The 21,104-nt window shown below is 41.4% G+C and overlaps 1 protein-coding gene across 1 annotated transcript in view; it reads right to left on the bottom strand.

The window, feature by feature from the left end:
• Nucleotides 1-939: 939 nt before the first annotated feature.
• The window catches only part of ahnak (AHNAK nucleoprotein), a 35,685-nt gene continuing 15,520 nt past the window's right edge, over nucleotides 940-21,104 (bottom strand). Inside the window, 1 exon segment of the mRNA XM_085135502.1 lies at nucleotides 940-20,763. Within this exon segment, the coding sequence (XP_084991628.1) occupies nucleotides 3,581-20,763 (17,183 nt within the window). The 3' untranslated portion in view covers nucleotides 940-3,580.

Here is a 21,104-nt window from a genome sequence, read left to right as displayed (position 1 = left end):
TCACAAAGCCCTTTTCAATAAGAGGCGTCTGTTACGTTTGTGTTGATGAAATTTAATGTGTCATAGAATTTTAACTGTAACATATTACAATTATTATATAAAACCATTAAACATGGTATTTTTGTGAATTACCAGTAAATTTTAAGTATTTATAGTATATATTTATAAATATTGTATTTCTAATCTCATTAAATAAAATAGTCAGATATAAAAAAAAAAAAAGTTTAAAACATCTTGCAATAACGCAAGTCCTCGTGATTTCATTACAAAAGCGCAAGTCAAAAGTGTTTTGAAGAATAATCAGTATCAGTGATGTTGTATTTTAACTCAACCACTGGGGGGTGTAATCACATTTTAGTTTTATATGGCCATACTCAATATCATAGAGGTTAATGATTTAATATTAGCCAAAATGTAAGACTGGTCTCCATAAGATATAAACCACAAGGTTAAAAGTAAGTAAGTCTTACTGGGTGAGGATGTGGGTAATTATAGAGGCTACAAACCCAGAAACATGGGGTAAAGTACATCAGTAGTGAAATAGATACTTGGTTTTACCCCACAAGTTCACTTGCAGTGTTTCAGTACAGTGTTGAGCTATTTTAAAGTGTTAAATATAAAGATGGAAAAAATTCTTCATTAGTCATATTTTTTCATTATTCATTATTAATAAAACTGTATATAATTCCATTTTTGTTGCTAGATGATTATTAATCCTTTATTTATCCAGGTAAAAAATCTCATTGAGATTAAAAATCTCATTTCCAAGAGAGACCTGGCAAGATGATAAATATGGCATTGGGATTTGAACTCTTTGAACAAATGCTACTTCCAGATGATAATACATGTTAGCATAATAGATCACTACCAGCGTCAACACATGTTACAGTGTTGTAGCTGTGTTTGCTTTGTTAAGGTGTGCTGCATAAGTTAGTATAATTGTTTTTGTTTTTTGTTTTTTGCTTTTTGCTTTTTTGTTTTTTTTGGGGGGGGGGAAGTTTTTTTTTAAAGGAAAATAGGGAAAGAGACCCCTAAAAGTAAAACCTCAGTATTTTTTGCTTGTTTGTTTGTTTTTGGTGTTTTATGAAACATAGTTGAGGCAGGTAAGGAGCTTTTAAGTAAAACAGTTTTATTTTATTTTATTATATATTTCTTCTTTCTGTACAATCCATAGTATCACAAGCAGTGACACAGGTCTGCAATTATTTACTTTTTTCATTAATGCAAAAGGCCTTTGGTTTTGTTGAAGAGTAAATGTGTGTACTTTGGTAAGCTTCATTTTGAGAATAACTCCAAACTAATAATAAAAATTGAAGACACATTACAGACCTTCTGAATTTGAATTAAGAACTCTGGAGTCAGGTATAAATTTGTTGTGTTTTGTTTTTACATAAATTTTTTGAAAAGCTCATCATTTTTACTAAAGATATTATTTTTTTACGGGTCATATTTAAAATTTTAATTAAAATAAAAATAAAAAAAAGTTTGAAATATTTGAATTTATATATAACGGATATAAAACGAATAAAAGTCTTTGTCACATGCATAGTTATACAAGTATAACACACAGTGAAATGTAACCTGACACGCTCCTCGACATGTGCAAAAATGGGGGGGGTAGAGGAAGAACATTATATATATAGTATATATATGTGCTAATCTGTTGACTCTCCCTCAGCTGGTCGACACAATGCAATTTAAATTAACAGTTGGCAAAAGCCAATATAAACTAAATGTGACAGGAGGCATTTGGTGCAAAACCCTCCATTATTTAAAAAACAAAAAACTACTGTTAACAAAATAATGAAACTAAGCTTCCACTTCAGCAACTTATCAGTGACATAGGTGTTTTTTTAATTATGTGTATTTGTGTGTAATTATTATCCAGCCCTAACTATATGCTTTAGCAAAAAGGAAAGTTTTAAGCCTAATCTAGTAGAGATAGTGTCTGTCTCCCAAATCCAAACTGGAAACTTGTTCCATAGAAGTGATGCCTGAAAACTGAAGGCTCTGCCTCCCATTCTTCTTTTAAATACTCTAGGAACAACAGTGCGAGAGCGAAGTGCTCTAATGGGGTGATACAGTACTATAAGGTCATTCAGATAAGATGGGGCTTAATTATTCAAGACCTTGTATGTGAGGAGCAGGATTTTGTAATAATAATTATGTGACTGAGTAAAAGTTGACATCTCCTTTTTTAAATAGCAGAACTGCTTTAATACCCCAACAAAACTGGTGATCTGTCAGACCTGTGAACGCTGGGTGAGTAACAAAAAGATACAGAGCCCTACGAAGATAAGAATTTCAGTTGTTAGCTTTTCCAATGAAGTATATAAGCAAGTTAAGATATTACATATCTGTAAAAACTACTCTCTGTTTCATTATATTTTATTCTCCCTTATTGTGACTTTTTTTATGATAATGATTAAACAAACACTATTAGAAATATATTTTCTGTGTGTGTCTTTCTGTGTGGAGTTTGCATGTTCTCCCCATGTTTGTGTGGGTTCACTCCAAGTACTCCGACTTCCTCCCATAGTCCAAAGACATGCCGTTAGCAGGGTTAGGTTAATTGATGATTCTAAATTGCCCATACGTGTGAATGGTTGTGTTACCCTAAATAGCAACATATACTGATTTTCTTTTAAAAACACTTTGAATTCAAAAAGTTTTTTTATTTAGTTTATTTGGTAGATTGCACACAAAAAAATAGACCCAAATAATGATCTCTCTTGCATCTAGTCAATACTATTTCTTTGTCTATCAACAAAGAATTTGTATGCAAACAAATTAACATCAAGGGGGTCCTATTTGTGACACTTAATGCAAGCATATGGTGTGTATACAAAGAGAGAGAGTGACAGAATGAAATAAAATCATTAAACAGACCATTAATGAGTGACAATAACACATGATTAGGAAAGAGATCCTGTTTAAAATAACTGAACCAAATGAATATTTGTGTTAAACGGCAAATTTAAGCAAATACATTTTGTTTAAAATGAACAGAACACTACTGACAGCACTTGAAAATGTAAAAACAGTTGCAGTATTGGTATATACATTATCACTCTTTACAATGTGTTATAAAAAGGCATCTTTACTTACTGATTATATATTATTAAAGTTTGAAAATAAAATCACTCCCTACTTAAAAAGGTAACTGTATTTGAGTGAATAAACAACATTTTAATCTTTAAAAAAAACAAACATATAGGTTCTGTGCAATAGACCCCTGGACACAAATATACCACAACCATTCATTAACATTTATTTAATAGAATGAAAAAGAACACAGTGAGAAAACCCTGTAACAAACTATTGGTGTGAGATGGCATATATTTATTAAATCTGGACTATATACAAAAAACAATATTTATTATTACAAATTAATCTTATTTACAGTTTGAAGGGATTTTAAACAATCTCATGCACTTCTGTTTGATTACTAAAAGATATTCATAATTAACCACACTGAGATGATTGTGCATGTCTCCTTAGGTTTTAAAGAAACAAAGAGCAATTTTCAATATTAGGAGAATACATTTGGTTGTAATTGAGGTTTTAATTTGTCTCTTTATCACTTTGTGGGTGAAACTGATAGCTCAACTTTGGGGAACCTGAAACCACCTCTTGAACCACTATCACTGCTAGAGGATGAAGACAATCTTGATTTTTTAGCAGGTAGCGAAACACCTGCACTCCCCTCCATTCGTGCTTCACTGTCATCTCCCAGTGTCACTTCATATGAGCCCTTTGACTTTGAACCAAAACCTCCAAAAGTACCAAACTTAAGCTTGCCTTTCTTTCCCTTGACCTTGCTTCCGAGATCTAAAGAAATGTCACCACCTTCAGCCTCTAATTGAGCTGAAGGAGAACTAACTCCCCCCTCATCACTGAAAGAGGAAGATCGATGTCTTGATTTCTTAAAAAGATCAAGTGAGGCCGATTTGCCTTTAGTTGACAAACCCAGTCCAGGATCACCCTCTAATTCTATTTTTCCACCCATCATTTCCCCAGAATGTACACTTAGCTCTTTAGAGGTCTTACCTGCTTTTCCACTGCTACTTAATTCTGCCTCTGATCCGTGAAGGTCACCTACACTACTGCCCTTCGCTTTTGATTTGCCAAAAAGTTTTGGCATCTTTACCTTAACTTTGCCTTCCTGTCTCAGCTCTGGACTGGGAACCTCAATATTTTGAGAACTGACTTGGCAACTAATAGATGGAGATTCTGTCTTGATGTCTACACTAGCTGCAGGTTCTGATTCAATATTTCCTCCACTTTCTTTGGTTTCCACCTGTGGCAACACAATGCCAAACTTTGGCATTGTGATTTTGGTAAATGTGACTTTACCCTCTGGGTACTGAAGGCCACCACTTGCACTTCCTCCTGAAGCACTTGCGTTTATTTCTGAATCAGTCCCGCTTTGCATTTTAATATTAGAAGATTTTACTTTCATGTTTGACCCTTCCAAGTTAACATTTGCACTATGACTGCCAGAGCCATCAATGGCAGATAAAGATCCTTCTCCTTTTAGTTTTGGTGATTTTATATCTAATTCTACATCAGGAAAATGAAGCTTTCCAAACCGAGATTTCTTTGTTTTTGTTCCTTTAGCATAACTGTTTGTTATGTCTGCATTGATTTCTGTCGCTGGTGTTTCTATGTCAACATCAGGTTTCTTTGCCTTTCCTTTAACTTTTGGAAGTTTAAATTTTCCTTTTTTCCCCTTTACATTGATGTCAATATCAGCGGCATCAACACTTGCGTCAGTGTCTGGGAAACTAACTTCTGTTTTGAGACTTTTTGGTGCTGTACTGGGCATCTTGATATTGGATTTAGACTCTTCGAGAACTGGGGTTTTCATTGCAAACTTAGGACCTTTAAACTTAGGAAAGGTAACAGCAGTCTTTTCATCATCATTAGAGATGTTAGCAGTTTTTACATTGATATCGGCCTTGGGAAGGTATATGTCAGCATCTGGATCCTCAACTTTTGGACCTTTCAAACCAAAAGATGGCATTTTAATACTGGGCATATTAAGTGCACTTTTGGGTCCTTGAATGTCAATCTCTGGACCTTTGATATCCATCTTGGGGCCTTTGATGTCTCCCTCAAACTTTGGAGCTGAGACATCTCCCTTAACTTTGGGGCCTTTCAAATTAATGTCGAAGTCTGGTAGACTGGGTCCTGACAGTGATGGAAGGTTGAACTTGGGCCCTTTCAGTTTTACATCAGGACCTTCAACTTCTGGTCCACTAATATCAACTCCTGGTGCTTTCACTCTTCCTTCAATCTTTGGAACATCCACCTCACCTTCAACTTTAGGGCCTTTCAGATTGAAATCCACATCCGGCATGGAGGTTTTGGGCCCGGATATACCTGGCATCTTGAATTTTGGTCCTTTGATCTTTCCACTCGGACCCTCGATATCGAAATCCGCTCCTTTAATGTCAAGTTCCGGGGCTTTGATGTCAATATCCCCTTTAGGAAGGCTGACATCAACATCTGGACCTTCAACTTTTGGACCCTTCATACCAAAGCCTGGCATTTTGAATTTGGGCATTTTAAGTCCTCCTTTGTGGCCCTCAATGTCAACATCTGGTCCCTCAATGTCCACCTTGGGTCCCTTTATATCTCCCTCAATCTTTGGAACGGACACATCAACATCTCCCTTGAGTTTGGGCCCTTTCAAATTAATGTCAAAGTCTGGTAGGCTGGGTCCTGACAGTGATGGCAGTTTGAACTTGGGTCCTTTGAGTTTGCCATCAGGGCCTTCGATTTCTGGTCCACTAATATCAACTTCAGGTCCTTTGACATTGAAATCAGCTTTGGGAAGGTTTATGTCAACATCTGGACCTTCCACCTTTGGACCTTTAAAGCCAAATGTTGGCATTTTAATTTTGGGCATTTCAAATCCACCTTTTGGACCTTCGATATCAACTTTTGGTCCCTCAATGTCGACTCCCGGTGTTTTCACTTTTCCTTCAATCTTTGGAATATCCACCTCACCTTCAACTTTGGGGCCTTTCAGATTGAAATCCATATCCGGCATTGAAATTTTAGGCCCGGATAAACTTGGCATCTTGAATTTTGGTCCTTTAATCTTTCCACTCTGACCCTCGACATCAATGTCCACTCCTTTAATGTCAACTTCCGGGGCTTTTATATCAATATTCCCTTTAGGAAGGCTGACATCAACATCTGGACCTTCAACTTTTGGACCCTTCATACCAAAGCCTGGCATTTTGAATTTGGGCATTTTAAGTCCTCCTTTGTGGCCCTCAATGTCAACATCTGGTCCCTCAATGTCCACCTTGGGTGCCTTTATGTCTCCCTCAATCTTTGGAACGGACACATCAACATCTCCCTTGAGTTTGGGCCCTTTCAAATTAATGTCAAAGTCTGGTAGGCTGGGTCCTGACAGTGATGGCAGTTTGAATTTGGGTCCTTTGAGTTTGCCATCAGGGCCTTCAATTTCTGGTCCACTAATATCAACTTCAGGTCCTTTGACATTGAAATCAGCTTTGGGAAGGTTTATGTCAACATCTGGACCCTCCACCTTTGGACCTTTAAAGCCAAATGTTGGCATTTTAATTTTGGGCATTTCAAATCCACCTTTTGGACCTTCGATGTCAACTTTTGGTCCCTCAAAGTCGACTCCCGGTGCATTCACTTTTCCTTCAATCTTTGGAATATCCACCTCACCTTCAACTTTGGGGCCTTTCAGATTGAAATCCACATCAGGCATTGAAATTTTAGGCCCGGATAAACTTGGCATCTTGAATTTTGGTCCTTTGATCTTTCCACTCGGACCCTCGGCATCAATGTCCACTCCTTTAATGTCAAGTTCCGGGGCTTTGATGTCAATATCCCCTTTAGGAAGGCTGACATCAACATCTGGACCTTCAACTTTTGGACCCTTCATACCAAAGCCTGGCATTTTGAATTTGGGCATTTTAAGCCCTCCTTTGTGGCCCTCAATGTCAACATCTGGTCCCTCAATGTCCACCTTGGGTGCCTTTATGTCTCCCTCAATCTTTGGAACGGACACATCAACATCTCCCTTGAGTTTGGGCCCTTTCAAATTAATGTCAAAGTCTGGTAGGCTGGGTCCTGACAGTGATGGCAGTTTGAACTTGGATCCTTTGAGTTTGGCATCAGGGCCTTCGATTTCTGGTCCACTAATATCAAATTGAGGTCCTTTGACATTGACATCAGCTTTGGGAAGGTTTATGTCAACATCTGGACCCTCCACCTTTGGACCTTTAAAGCCAAATGTTGGCATTTTAATTTTGGGCATTTCAAATCCACCTTTTGGACCTTCGATGTCAACTTTTGGTCCCTCAATGTCAACTCCCGGTGCTTTCATTTTTCCTTCAATCTTTGGAATATCCACTTCACCTTCAACTTTGGGGCCTTTCAGATTGAAATCCACATCAGGCATTGAAATTTTAGGCCCGGATAAACTTGGCATCTTGAATTTTGGTCCTTTGATCTTTCCACTCGGACCCTCGGCATCAATGTCCACTCCTTTAATGTCAAGTTCCGGGGCTTTGATGTCAATATCCCCTTTAGGAAGGCTGACATCAACATCTGGACCTTCAACTTTTGGACCCTTCATACCAAAGCCTGGCATTTTGAATTTGGGCATTTTAAGCCCTCCTTTGTGGCCCTCAATGTCAACATCTGGTCCCTCAATGTCCACCTTGGGTGCCTTTATGTCTCCCTCAATCTTTGGAACGGACACATCAACATCTCCCTTGAGTTTGGGCCCTTTCAAATTAATGTCAAAGTCTGGTAGGCTGGGTCCTGACAGTGATGGCAGTTTGAACTTGGATCCTTTGAGTTTGGCATCAGGGCCTTCGATTTCTGGTCCACTAATATCAAATTGAGGTCCTTTGACATTGACATCAGCTTTGGGAAGGTTTATGTCAACATCTGGACCCTCCACCTTTGGACCTTTAAAGCCAAATGTTGGCATTTTAATTTTGGGCATTTCAAATCCACCTTTTGGACCTTCGATGTCAACTTTTGGTCCCTCAATGTCAACTCCCGGTGCTTTCATTTTTCCTTCAATCTTTGGAATATCCACTTCACCTTCAACTTTGGGGCCTTTCAGATTGAAATCCACATCAGGCATTGAAATTTTAGGCCCGGATAAACTTGGCATCTTGAATTTTGGTCCTTTGATCTTTCCACTCGGACCCTCGATATCAATGTCTGCTCCTTTAATGTCAACGTCGGGTGCTTTGATATCAATATCCCCTTTAGGAAGGCTGACATCAACATCTGGACCTTCAACTTTTGGACCCTTCATACCAAAGCCTGGCATTTTGAATTTGGGCATTTTAAGCCCTCCTTTGTGGCCCTCAATGTCAATATCTGGTCCCTCGATGTCCACCTTGGGTGCCTTTATGTCTCCCTCAATCTTTGGAACTGACACATCAACATCTCCCTTGAGTTTGGGACCTTTCAAATTAATGTCAAAGTCTGGTAGGTTGGGTCCTGACAGTGATGGCAGTTTGAATTTGGGCCCTTTCAGTTTTCCATCAGGCCCTTCAACTTCTAGTCCACTAATATCAACTTCAGGTCCTTTGACATTGAAATCAGCTTTGGGAAGGTTTATGTCAACATTTGGGCCCTCCACCTTTGGACCTTTAAAGCCAAAAGATGGCATTTTAATATGTGGCATTTCAAATCCACCTTTTGGACCTTCAATATCAACCTGGGGACCTTTGATGTCAACTTCAGGTGTTTTGAACTTTCCTTCAATCTTTGGAACATCTAAATCACCTTCCACTTTGGGACCTTTCAGATTGAAATCCACATCAGGCATTGAGATTTTGCGCCCGGATATACCTGGCATCTTGAATTTTGGTCCTTTGATCTTTCCACTTGGACCCTCGACATCAATGTCTGCTCCTTTAATGTCAACGTCGGGTGCTTTGATGTCAATATCTCCTTTAGGAAGGCTGACATCAACATCTGGACCTTCAACTTTTGGACCCTTCATACCAAAGCCTGGCATTTTGAATTTGGGCATTTTAAGTCCTCCTTTGTGGCCCTCAATGTCAACATCTGGTCCCTCAATGTCCACCTTGGGTGCCTTTATGTCTCCCTCAATCTTTGGAACGGACACATCAACATCTCCCTTGAGTTTGGGCCCTTTCAAATTAATGTCAAAGTCTGGTAGGCTGGGTCCTGACAGTGATGGCAGTTTGAATTTGGGTCCTTTGAGTTTGCCATCAGGGCCTTCGATTTCTGGTCCACTAATATCAACTTCAGGTCCTTTGACATTGAAATCAGCTTTGGGAAGATTTATGTCAACATCTGGACCCTCAACCTTTGAACCCTTGAAACCAAATGTTGGAATTTTAATTTTGGGCATTTCAAATCCACCTTTGGGGCCCTTAACATCAAACTCTGGACCTTCGATATCAACTTCCGGTGCTTTTATTTCTCCTTGCATTTTTGGAATTTTGATGTCACCTTCAAGTTTAGGACTTTTCAAGTTGAAATCCACATCAGGCATTGAAATTTTAGGCCCGGATAAACTTGGCATCTTGAATTTTGGTCCTTTGATCTTTCCACTCGGACACTCGACATCAATGTCCACTCCTTTGATGTCAACTTCCGGGGCTTTAATGTCAATATCCCCTTTAGGAAGGCTGACATCAACATCTGGACCTTCAACTTTTGGACCCTTCATACCAAAGCCTGGCATTTTGAATTTGGGCATTTTAAGCCCTCCTTTGTGGCCCTCAATGTCAACATCTGGTCCCTCAATGTCCACCTTGGGTGCCTTTATGTCTCCCTCAATCTTTGGAGCAGACACATCAACATCTCCCTTGAGTTTGGGCCCTTTCAAATTAATGTCAAAGTCTGGTAGGCTGGGTCCTGACAGTGATGGCAGTTTGAATTTGGGTCCTTTGAGTTTGGCATCAGGGCCTTCGATTTCTGGTCCACTAATATCAAATTCAGGTCCTTTGACATTGACATCAGCTTTGGGAAGGTTTATGTCAACATCTGGACCCTCCAGCTTTGGACCTTTAAAGCCAAATGTTGGCATTTTAATTTTGGGCATATCCAGTCCACCTTTTGGGCCTTCCAAGTCAATCTCTGAGCCTTTTATATCCACCTCAGGTACCTTTATTTTTCCTTCAGCCTTTGGTATATTAACATCACCTTCAAATTTAGGACCTTTTAGTTTGAAATCTACGTCTGGCATGGACATCTTTGGTCCTGAGATATTTGGCATCTTGAATTTTGGTCCTTTGATCTTCCCACTTGGACCCTCAACATCAATATCAGGTGCTTCTATTTTCACTTCCGGTGTCTCTATTTCAGTCTTAGGTGTTGAGACATTTATATCAGCATCTGGAATCTCAACCTTTGGGCTTTTAAATCCAAATTTTGGCATTTTGAATTTAGATCCTTTGGCTTTTGGTGTAGACAGTTCCAAATCAAGGTCCACACCCTCAAGGCTGCCAGTTTTTCCTTTGAGGTTGATGTCACCTTGAGGCAATTTCACCTCACTGTCTGGTGCATTTAGCTTTGGACCCTTGAAACCAAACCTTGGCATTTTGAATTTCATTTTCTTTGAACCAGTTTCTGGAATATCAATTGAAGCATCTGGTCCCTCAATTTCAGGTTTTGATAGTTGAAAATCCCCCTTCATATCTCCTTTCAACTTTGGTCCCTTTAAATTGATGTCAACATCTGGCAGGGACATTTTGGGGCCACTTATTGTTGGAAACTTTACCTTGGGCCCTGAAAATTTTCCCTGTGGAGAGCCAATGTCCATCTTGGGACCGTGGACATCTACTTCAGGGATTTTAATATCGCCTTCAATCTTTGGAGCTGACACATCAACATCTCCCTTGAGTTTGGGCCCTTTCAAATTAATGTCAAAGTCTGGTAGGCTGGGTCCTGACAGTGATGGCAGTTTGAACTTGGGTCCTTTGAGTTTGGCATCAGGGCCTTCGATTTCTGGTCCACTAATATCAACTTCAGGTCCTTTGACATTGAAATCAGCTTTGGGAAGGTTTATGTCAACATCTGGACCCTCCACCTTTGGACCTTTAAAGCCAAATGTTGGCATTTTAATTTTGGGCATTTCAAATCCACCTTTTGGACCTTCGATGTCAACTTTTGGTCCCTCAATGTCGACTCCCGGTGCTTTCACTTTTCCTTCAATCTTTGGAATATCCACCTCACCTTCAACTTTGGGGCCTTTCAGATTGAAATCCACATCAGGCATTGAAATTTTAGGCCCGGATAAACTTGGCATCTTGAATTTTGGTCCTTTGATCTTTCCACTCGGGCCCTCAACATCAATGTCAGCTCCTTTAATGTCAACGTCGGGTGCTTTGATATCAATATCCCCTTTAGGAAGGCTGACATCAACATCTGGACCTTCAACTTTTGGACCCTTCATACCAAAGCCTGGCATTTTGAATTTGGGCATTTTAAGTCCTCCTTTGTGGCCCTCAATGTCAACATCTGGTCCCTCGATGTCCACCTTGGGTGCCTTTATGTCTCCCTCAATCTTTGGAACGGACACATCAACATCTCCCTTGAGTTTGGGCCCTTTCAAATTAATGTCAAAGTCTGGTAGGCTGGGTCCTGACAGTGATGGCAGTTTGAACTTGGGTCCTTTGAGTTTGCCATCAGGGCCTTCGATTTCTGGTCCACTAATATCAACTTCAGGTCCTTTGACATTGAAATCAGCTTTGGGAAGGTTTATGTCAACATCTGGACCTTCCACCTTTGGACCTTTAAAGCCAAATGTTGGCATTTTAATTTTGGGCATTTCAAATCCACCTTTTGGACCTTCGATATCAACTTTTGGTCCCTCAATGTCAACTCCCGGTGCCTTCACTTTTCCTTCAATCTTTGGAATATCCACCTCACCTTCAACTTTGGGGCCTTTCAGATTGAAATCCACATCAGGCATTGAAATTTTAGGCCCGGATAAACTTGGCATCTTGAATTTTGGTCCTTTGATCTTTCCACTCGGACCCTCGACATCAATGTCTGCTCCTTTAATGTCAACGTCGGGTGCTTTGATGTCAATATCCCCTTTAGGAAGGCTGACATCAACATCTGGACCTTCAACTTTTGGACCCTTCATACCAAAGCCTGGCATTTTGAATTTGGGCATTTTAAGTCCTCCTTTGTGGCCCTCAATGTCAACATCTGGTCCCTCAATGTCCACCTTGGGTGCCTTTATGTCTCCCTCAATCTTTGGAACTGACACATCAACATCTCCCTTGAGTTTGGGCCCTTTCAAATTAATGTCAAAGTCTGGTAGGCTGGGTCCTGACAGTGATGGCAGTTTGAATTTGGGTCCTTTGAGTTTGCCATCAGGGCCTTCGATTTCTGGTCCACTAATATCAACTTCAGGTCCTTTGACATTGAAATCAGCTTTGGGAAGGTTTATGTCAACATCTGGACCTTCCACCTTTGGACCTTTAAAGCCAAATGTTGGCATTTTAATTTTGGGCATTTCAAATCCACCTTTTGGACCTTCGATATCAACTTTTGGTCCCTCAATTTCAACTCCCGGTGCTTTCACTTTTCCTTCAATCTTTGGAATATCCACCTCACCTTCAACTTTGGGGCCTTTCAGATTGAAATCCACATCAGGCATTGAAATTTTAGGCCCGGATAAACTTGGCATCTTGAATTTTGGTCCTTTGATCTTTCCACTCGGACCCTCGACATCAATGTCAGATCCTTTAATGTCAACGTCGGGTGATTTGATGTCAATATCCCCTTTAGGAAGGCTGACATCAACATCTGGACCTTCAACTTTTGGACCCTTCATACCAAAGGATGGCATTTTGAATTTGGGCATTTTAAGTCCTCCTTTGTGGCCCTCAATGTCAACATCTGGTCCCTCAATGTCCACCTTGGGTGCCTTTATGTCTCCCTCAATCTTTGGAACGGACACATCAACATCTCCCTTGAGTTTGGGCCCTTTCAAATTAATGTCAAAGTCTGGTAGGCTGGGTCCTGACAGTGATGGCAGTTTGAACTTGGGTCCTTTGAGTTTGCCATCAGGGCCTTCGATTTCTGGTCCACTAATATCAACTTCAGGTCCTTTGACATTGAAATCAGCTTTGGGAAGGTTTATGTCAACATCTGGACCTTCCACCTTTGGACCTTTAAAGCCAAATGTTGGCATTTTAATTTTGGGCATTTCAAATCCACCTTTTGGACCTTCGATATCAACTTTTGGTCCCTCAATGTCAACTCCCGGTGCTTTCACTTTTCCTTCAATCTTTGGAATATCCACCTCACCTTCAACTTTGGGGCCTTTCAGATTGAAATCCACATCAGGCATTGAAATTTTAGGCCCGGATAAACTTGGCATCTTGAATTTTGGTCCTTTGATCTTTCCACTCGGACCCTCGACATCAATGTCAGCTCCTTTAATGTCAACGTCGGGTGATTTGATGTCAATATTCCCTTTAGGAAGGCTGACATCAACATCTGGACCTTCAACTTTTGGACCCTTCATACCAAAGGATGGCATTTTGAATTTGGGCATTTTAAGTCCTCCTTTGTGGCCCTCAATGTCAACATCTGGTCCCTCAATGTCCACCTTGGGTGCCTTTATGTCTCCCTCAATCTTTGGAACGGACACATCAACATCTCCCTTGAGTTTGGGCCCTTTCAAATTAATGTCAAAGTCTGGTAGGCTGGGTCCTGACAGTGATGGCAGTTTGAACTTGGGTCCTTTGAGTTTGCCATCAGGGCCTTCGATTTCTGGTCCACTAATATCAACTTCAGGTCCTTTGACATTGAAATCAGCTTTGGGAAGGTTTATGTCAACATCTGGACCTTCCACCTTTGGACCTTTAAAGCCAAATGTTGGCATTTTAATTTTGGGCATTTCAAATCCACCTTTTGGACCTTCGATATCAACTTTTGGTCCCTCAATGTCGACTCCCGGTGTTTTCACTTTTCCTTCAATCTTTGGAATATCCACCTCACCTTCAACTTTGGGGCCTTTCAGATTGAAATCCACATCAGGCATTGAAATTTTAGGCCCGGATAAACTTGGCATCTTGAATTTTGGTCCTTTGATCTTTCCACTCGGACCCTCGACATCAAAGTCAGCCCCTTTTATATCAACTTCCGGGACTTTGATGTCAATATCCCCTTTAGGAAGGCTGACATCAACATCTGGACCTTCAACTTTTGGACCCTTCATACCAAAGGATGGCATTTTGAATTTGGGCATTTTAAGTCCTCCTTTGTGGCCCTCAATGTCAACATCTGGTCCCTCAATGTCCACCTTGGGTGCCTTTATGTCTCCCTCAATCTTTGGAACTGACACATCAACATCTCCCTTGAGTTTGGGCCCTTTCAAATTAATGTCAAAGTCTGGTAGGCTGGGTCCTGACAGTGATGGCAGTTTGAACTTGGGTCCTTTGAGTTTGCCATCAGGGCCTTCGATTTCTGGTCCACTAATATCAACTTCAGGTCCTTTGACATTGAAATCAGCTTTGGGAAGATTTATGTCAACATCTGGACCTTCCAACTTTGGACCTTTAAAGCCAAATGTTGGCATTTTAATTTTGGGCATTTCAAATCCACCTTTTGGACCTTCGATATCAACTTTTGGTCCCTCAATGTCAACTCCAGGTGCTTTCACTTTTCCTTCAATCTTTGGAATATCCACCTCACCTTCAACTTTGGGACCTTTCAGATTGAAATCCACATCAGGCATTGAAATTTTAGGCCCGGATAAACTTGGCATCTTGAATTTTGGTCCTTTGATCTTTCCACTCGGACCCTCGACATCAATGTCAGCTCCTTTAATGTCAACGTCGGGTGATTTGATGTCAATATCCCCTTTAGGAAGGCTGACATCAACATCTGGACCTTCCACTTTTGGACCCTTCATACCAAAGGATGGCATTTTGAATTTGGGCATTTTAAGTCCTCCTTTGTGACCCTCAATGTCAACATCTGGTCCCTCAATGTCCACCTTGGGTGCCTTTATGTCTCCCTCAATCTTTGGAACGGACACATCAACATCTCCCTTGAGTTTGGGCCCTTTCAAATTAATGTCAAAGTCTGGTAGGCTGGGTCCTGACAGTGATGGCAGTTTGAACTTGGGTCCTTTGAGTTTGCCATCAGGGCCTTCGATTTCTGGTCCACTAATATCAACTTCAGGTCCTTTGACATTGAAATCAGCTTTGGGAAGGTTTATGTCAACATCTGGACCCTCCACCTTTGGACCTTTAAAGCCAAATGTTGGCATTTTAATTTTGGGCATTTCAAATCCACCTTTCGGACCTTCGATATCAACTTTTGGTCCCTCAATGTCGACTCCCGGTGCTTTCACTTTTCCTTCAATCTTTGGAATATCCACCTCACCTTCAACTTTGGGGCCTTTCAGATTGAAATCAACATCAGGCATTGAAATTTTAGGCCCGGATAAACTTGGCATCTTGAATTTTGGTCCTTTGATCTTTCCACTCGGACCCTCGACATCAAAGTCAGCCCCTTTAATGTCAACTTCCGGGGCTTTGATGTCAATATCCCCTTTAGGAAGGCTGACATCAACATCTGGACCTTCAACTTTTGGACCCTTCATACCAAAGGATGGCATTTTGAATTTGGGCATTTTAAGTCCTCCTTTGTGGCCCTCAATGTCAACATCTGGTCCCTCGATGTCCACCTTGGGTGCCTTTATGTCTCCCTCAATCTTTGGAACTGACACATCAACATCTCCCTTGAGTTTGGGCCCTTTCAAATTAATGTCAAAGTCTGGTAGGCTGGGTCCTGACAGTGATGGCAGTTTGAACTTGGGTCCTTTGAGTTTGCCATCAGGGCCTTCGATTTCTGGTCCACTAATATCAACTTCAGGTCCTTTGACATTGAAATCAGCTTTGGGAAGGTTTATGTCAACATCTGGACCTTCCACCTTTGGACCTTTAAAGCCAAATGTTGGCATTTTAATTTTGGGCATTTCAAATCCACCTTTTGGACCTTCGATATCAACTTTTGGTCCCTCAATGTCGACTCCCGGTGCTTTAACTTTTCCTTCAATCTTTGGAATATCCACCTCACCTTCAACTTTGGGGCCTTTCAGATTGAAATCCACATCAGGCATTGAAATTTTAGGCCCGGATAAACTTGGCATCTTGAATTTTGGTCCTTTGATCTTTCCACTCGGACCCTCGACATCAAAGTCAGCCCCTTTAATGTCAACTTCCGGGGCTTTGATGTCAATATCCCCTTTAGGAAGGCTGACATCAACATCTGGACCTTCAACTTTTGGACCCTTCATACCAAAGGATGGCATTTTGAATTTGGGCATTTTAAGTCCTCCTTTGTGGCCCTCAATGTCAACATCTGGTCCCTCAATGTCCACCTTGGGTGCCTTTATGTCTCCCTCAATCTTTGGAACTGACACATCAACATCTCCCTTGAGTTTGGGCCCTTTCAAATTAATGTCAAAGTCTGGTAGGCTGGGTCCTGACAGTGATGGCAGTTTGAACTTGGATCCTTTGAGTTTGGCATCAGGGCCTTCGATTTCTGGTCCACTAATATCAACTTCAGGTCCTTTGACATTGACATCAGCTTTGGGAAGGTTTATGTCAACATCTGGACCCTCCAATTTTGGACCTTTAAAACCAAATGTTGGCATTTTAATTTTGGGCATTTCAAATCCACCTTTTGGACCTTCGATATCAACTTTTGGTCCCTCAATGTCGACTCCCGGTGCTTTCACTTTTCCTTCAATCTTTGGAATATCCACCTCACCTTCAACTTTGGGGCCTTTCAGATTGAAATCCACATCAGGCATTGAAATTTTAGGCCCGGATAAACTTGGCATCTTGAATTTTGGTCCTTTGATCTTTCCACTCGGACCCTCGACATCAATGTCAGCTCCTTTAATGTCAACGTCGGGTGATTTGATGTCAATATCCCCTTTAGGAAGGCTGACATCAACATCTGGACCTTCAACTTTTGGACCCTTCATACCAAAGGATGGCATTTTGAATTTGGGCATTTTAAGTCCTCCTTTGTGGCCCTCAATGTCAACATCTGGTCCCTCAATGTCCACCTTGGGTGCCTTTATGTCTCCCTCAATCTTTGGAACTGACACATCAACATCTCCCTTGAGTTTGGGCCCTTTCAAATTAATGTCAAAGTCTGGTAGGCTGGGTCCTGACAGTGATGGCAGTTTGAACTTGGATCCTTTGAGTTTGGCATCAGGGCCTTCGATTTCTGGTCCACTAATATCAACTTCAGGTCCTTTGACATTGACATCAGCTTTGGGAAGGTTTATGTCAACATCTGGACCCTCCAATTTTGGACCTTTAAAACCAAATGTTGGCATTTTAATTTTGGGCATTTCAAATCCACCTTTTGGACCTTCGATATCAACTTTTGGTCCCTCAATGTCGACTCCCGGTGCTTTCACTTTTCCTTCAATCTTTGGAATATCCACCTCACCTTCAACTTTGGGACCTTTCAGATTGAAATCCACATCAGGCATTGAAATTTTAGGCCCGGATAAACTTGGCATCTTGAATTTTGGTCCTTTGATCTTTCCACTCGGACCCTCGACATCAATGTCAGCTCCTTTAATGTCAACGTCGGGTGCTTTGATGTCAATATCCCCTTTAGGAAGGCTGACATCAACATCTGGACCTTCAACTTTTGGACCCTTCATACCAAAGCCTGGCATTTTGAATTTGGGCATTTTAAGTCCTCCTTTGTGACCCTCAATGTCAACATCTGGTCCCTCGATGTCCACCTTGGGTGCCTTTATGTCTCCCTCAATCTTTGGAACGGACACATCAACATCTCCCTTGAGTTTGGGCCCTTTCAAATTAATGTCAAAGTCTGGTAGGCTGGGTCCTGACAGTGATGGCAGTTTGAATTTGGGTCCTTTGAGTTTCGCATCAGGGCCTTCGATTTCTGGTCCACTAATATCAACTTCAGGTCCTTTGACATTGAAATCAGCTTTGGGAAGGTTTATGTCAACATCTGGACCTTCGACCTTTGGACCTTTAAAGCCAAATGTTGGCATTTTAATTTTGGGGATTTCAAATCCACCTTTTGGACCTTCGATATCAACTTTTGGTCCCTCAATGTCAACTCCCGGTGCTTTCACTTTTCCTTCAATCTTTGGAATATCCACCTCACCTTCAACTTTGGGGCCTTTCAGATTGAAATCCACATCAGGCATTGAAATTTTAGGCCCGGATAAACTTGGCATCTTGAATTTTGGTCCTTTGATCTTTCCACTCGGACCCTCGACATCAGTGTCAGCTCCTTTAATGTCAACGTCGGGTGCTTTTATGTCAATATCACCTTTAGGAAGGCTGACATCAACATCTGGACCTTCCACTTTTGGACCCTTCATACCAAAGCCTGGCATTTTGAATTTGGGCATTTTAAGTCCTCCTTTGTGGCCTTCAATGTCAACATCTGGTCCCTCAATGTCCACCTTGGGTGCCTTTATGTCTCCCTCAATCTTTGGAACGGACACATCAACATCTCCCTTGAGTTTGGGCCCTTTCAAATTGATGTCAAAGTCTGGTAGGCTGGGTCCTGACAGTGATGGCAGTTTGAACTTGGGTCCTTTGAGTTTGCCATCAGGGCCTTCGATTTCTGGTCCACTAATATCAACTTCAGGTGCTTTGACATTGACATCAGCTTTGGGAAGGTTTATGTCAACATCTGCACCCTCCACCTTTGGACCTTTAAGGCCAAATTTTGGCATTTTAATTTTGGGCATTTCAAATCCACCTTTTGGACCTTCGATGTCAACTTTTGGTCCCTCAATGTCAACTCCAGGTGCTTTCACTTTTCCTTCAATCTTTGGAACATCCACGTCACCTTCAACTTTGGGGCCTTTCAGATTGAAATCCACATCAGGCATTGAAAGTTTAGGCCCAGATATTCCTGGCATCTTGAATTTTGGTCCTTTGATCTTTCCACTCTGACCCTCGACATCAATGTCAGCTCCTTTAATGTCAACTTCGGGGGCTTTGATGTCAATATCCCCTTTAGGAAGGCTGACATCAACATCTGGACCTTCAACTTTTGGACCCTTCATACCAAAACCTGGCATTTTGAATTTGGGCATTTTAAGCCCTCCTTTGTGGCCCTCAATGTCAACATCTGGTCCCTCAATGTCCACCTTGGGTGCCTTTATGTCTCCCTCAATCTTTGGAACGGACACATCAACATCTCCCTTGAGTTTGGGCCCTTTCAAATTAATGTCAAAGTCTGGTAGGCTGGGTCCTGACAGTGATGGCAGTTTGAATTTCGGTCCTTTGAGTTTGCCATCAGGGCCTTCGATTTCTGGTCCACTAATATCAACTTCAGGTGCTTTGACATTGACATCAGCTTTGGGAAGGTTTATGTCAACATCTGGACCCTCCACCTTTGGACCTTTAAGGCCAAATTTTGGCATTTTAATTTTGGGCATTTCAAATCCACCTTTTGGACCTTCGATATCAACCTTTGGTCCCTCAATGTCGACTCCCGGTGCTTTCACTTTTCCTTCAATCTTTGGAATATCCACCTCACCTTCAACTTTGGGGCCTGTCAGATTGAAATCCACATCAGGCCTTGATATTTTAGGCCCAGATATTCCTGGCATCTTGAATTTTGGTCCTTTGATCTTTCCACTCGGACCCTCAACATCAATGTCAGCTCGTTTAATGTCAATGTCGGGTGCTTTGACGTCAATATCCCCTTTAGGAAGGCTGACATCAACATCTGGACCTTCAACTTTTGGACCCTTCATACCAAAGGATGGCATTTTGAATTTGAGCATTTTAAGTCCTCCTTTGTGGCCCTCAATGTCAACATCTGGTCCCTCAATGTCCACCTTGGGTGCCTTTATGTCTCCCTCAATCTTTGGAACTGACACATCAACATCTCCCTTGAGTTTGGGCCCTTTCAAATTAATGTCAACGTCTGGTAGGCTGGGTCCTGACAATGATGGAAGTTGGAATTTGGGTCCTTTGAGTTTGGCATCAGGGCCTTCGATTTCTGGTCCACTAATATCAACTTCAGGTCCTTTGACTTTGACATCAGCTTTGGGAAGGTTTATGTCAACATCTGGACCCTCCAGCTTTGGACCTTTAAAGCCAAATGTTGGCATTTTAATTTTGGGCATTTCAAATCCACCTTTTGGACCTTCGATGTCAACTTTTGGTCCCTCAATGTCAACTCCCGGTGCTTTCACTTTTCCTTCAATCTTTGGAATATCCACCTCACCTTCAACTTTGGGGCCTTTCAGATTGAAATCCACATCAGGCATTGAAATTTTAGGCCCAGATAATCCAGGCATCTTGAATTTTGGTCCTTTGATCTTTCCACTCGGACCCTCGACATCAATGTCAGCTCCTTTAATATCAACGTCGGGTGCCTTGATGTCAATATCCCCTTTAGGAAGGCTGACATCAACATCTGGACCTTCAACTTTTGGACCCTTCATACCAAAGCCTGGCATTTTGAATTTGGGCATTTTAAGTCCTCCTTTGTGGCCTTCAATGTCAACATCTGGTCCCTCAATGTCCACCTTGGGTGCCTTTATGTCTCCCTCAATCTTTGGAACTGACACATCAACATCTCCCTTGAGTTTGGGCCCTTTCAAATTAATGTCAAAGTCTGGTAGGCTGGGTCCTGACATTGATGGCAGTTTGAATTTGGGTCCTTTGAGTTTGCCATCAGGGCCTTCGATTTCTGATCCACTAATATCAAATTCAGGTGCTTTGACATTGACATCAGCCTTGGGAAGGTTTATGTCAACATCTGGACCCTCCAACTTTGGACCTTTAAGGTCAAATGTTGGCATTTTAATTTTGGGCATTTCAAATCCACCTTTTGGACCTTCAATATCAACTTTTGGTCCCTCAATGTCGACTCCCGGTACTTTCACTTTTCCTTCAATCTTTGGAACATCCACCTCACCTTCAACTTTGGGGCCTTTCAGATTGAAATCCACATTAGGCATTGAAATTTTAGGCCCAGATAATCCTGGCATCTTGAATTTTGGTCCTTTGATCTTTCCACTTGGACCCTCGACATCAAAGTCAGCTCCTTTAATA

Source organism: Neolamprologus multifasciatus, chromosome 2 (assembly GCF_963576455.1).
Source record: "Neolamprologus multifasciatus chromosome 2, fNeoMul1.2, whole genome shotgun sequence".
Taxonomy (NCBI): Eukaryota; Metazoa; Chordata; class Actinopteri; order Cichliformes; family Cichlidae; genus Neolamprologus; species Neolamprologus multifasciatus.
This window is presented reverse-complemented; position numbering and strand designations above follow the sequence as displayed.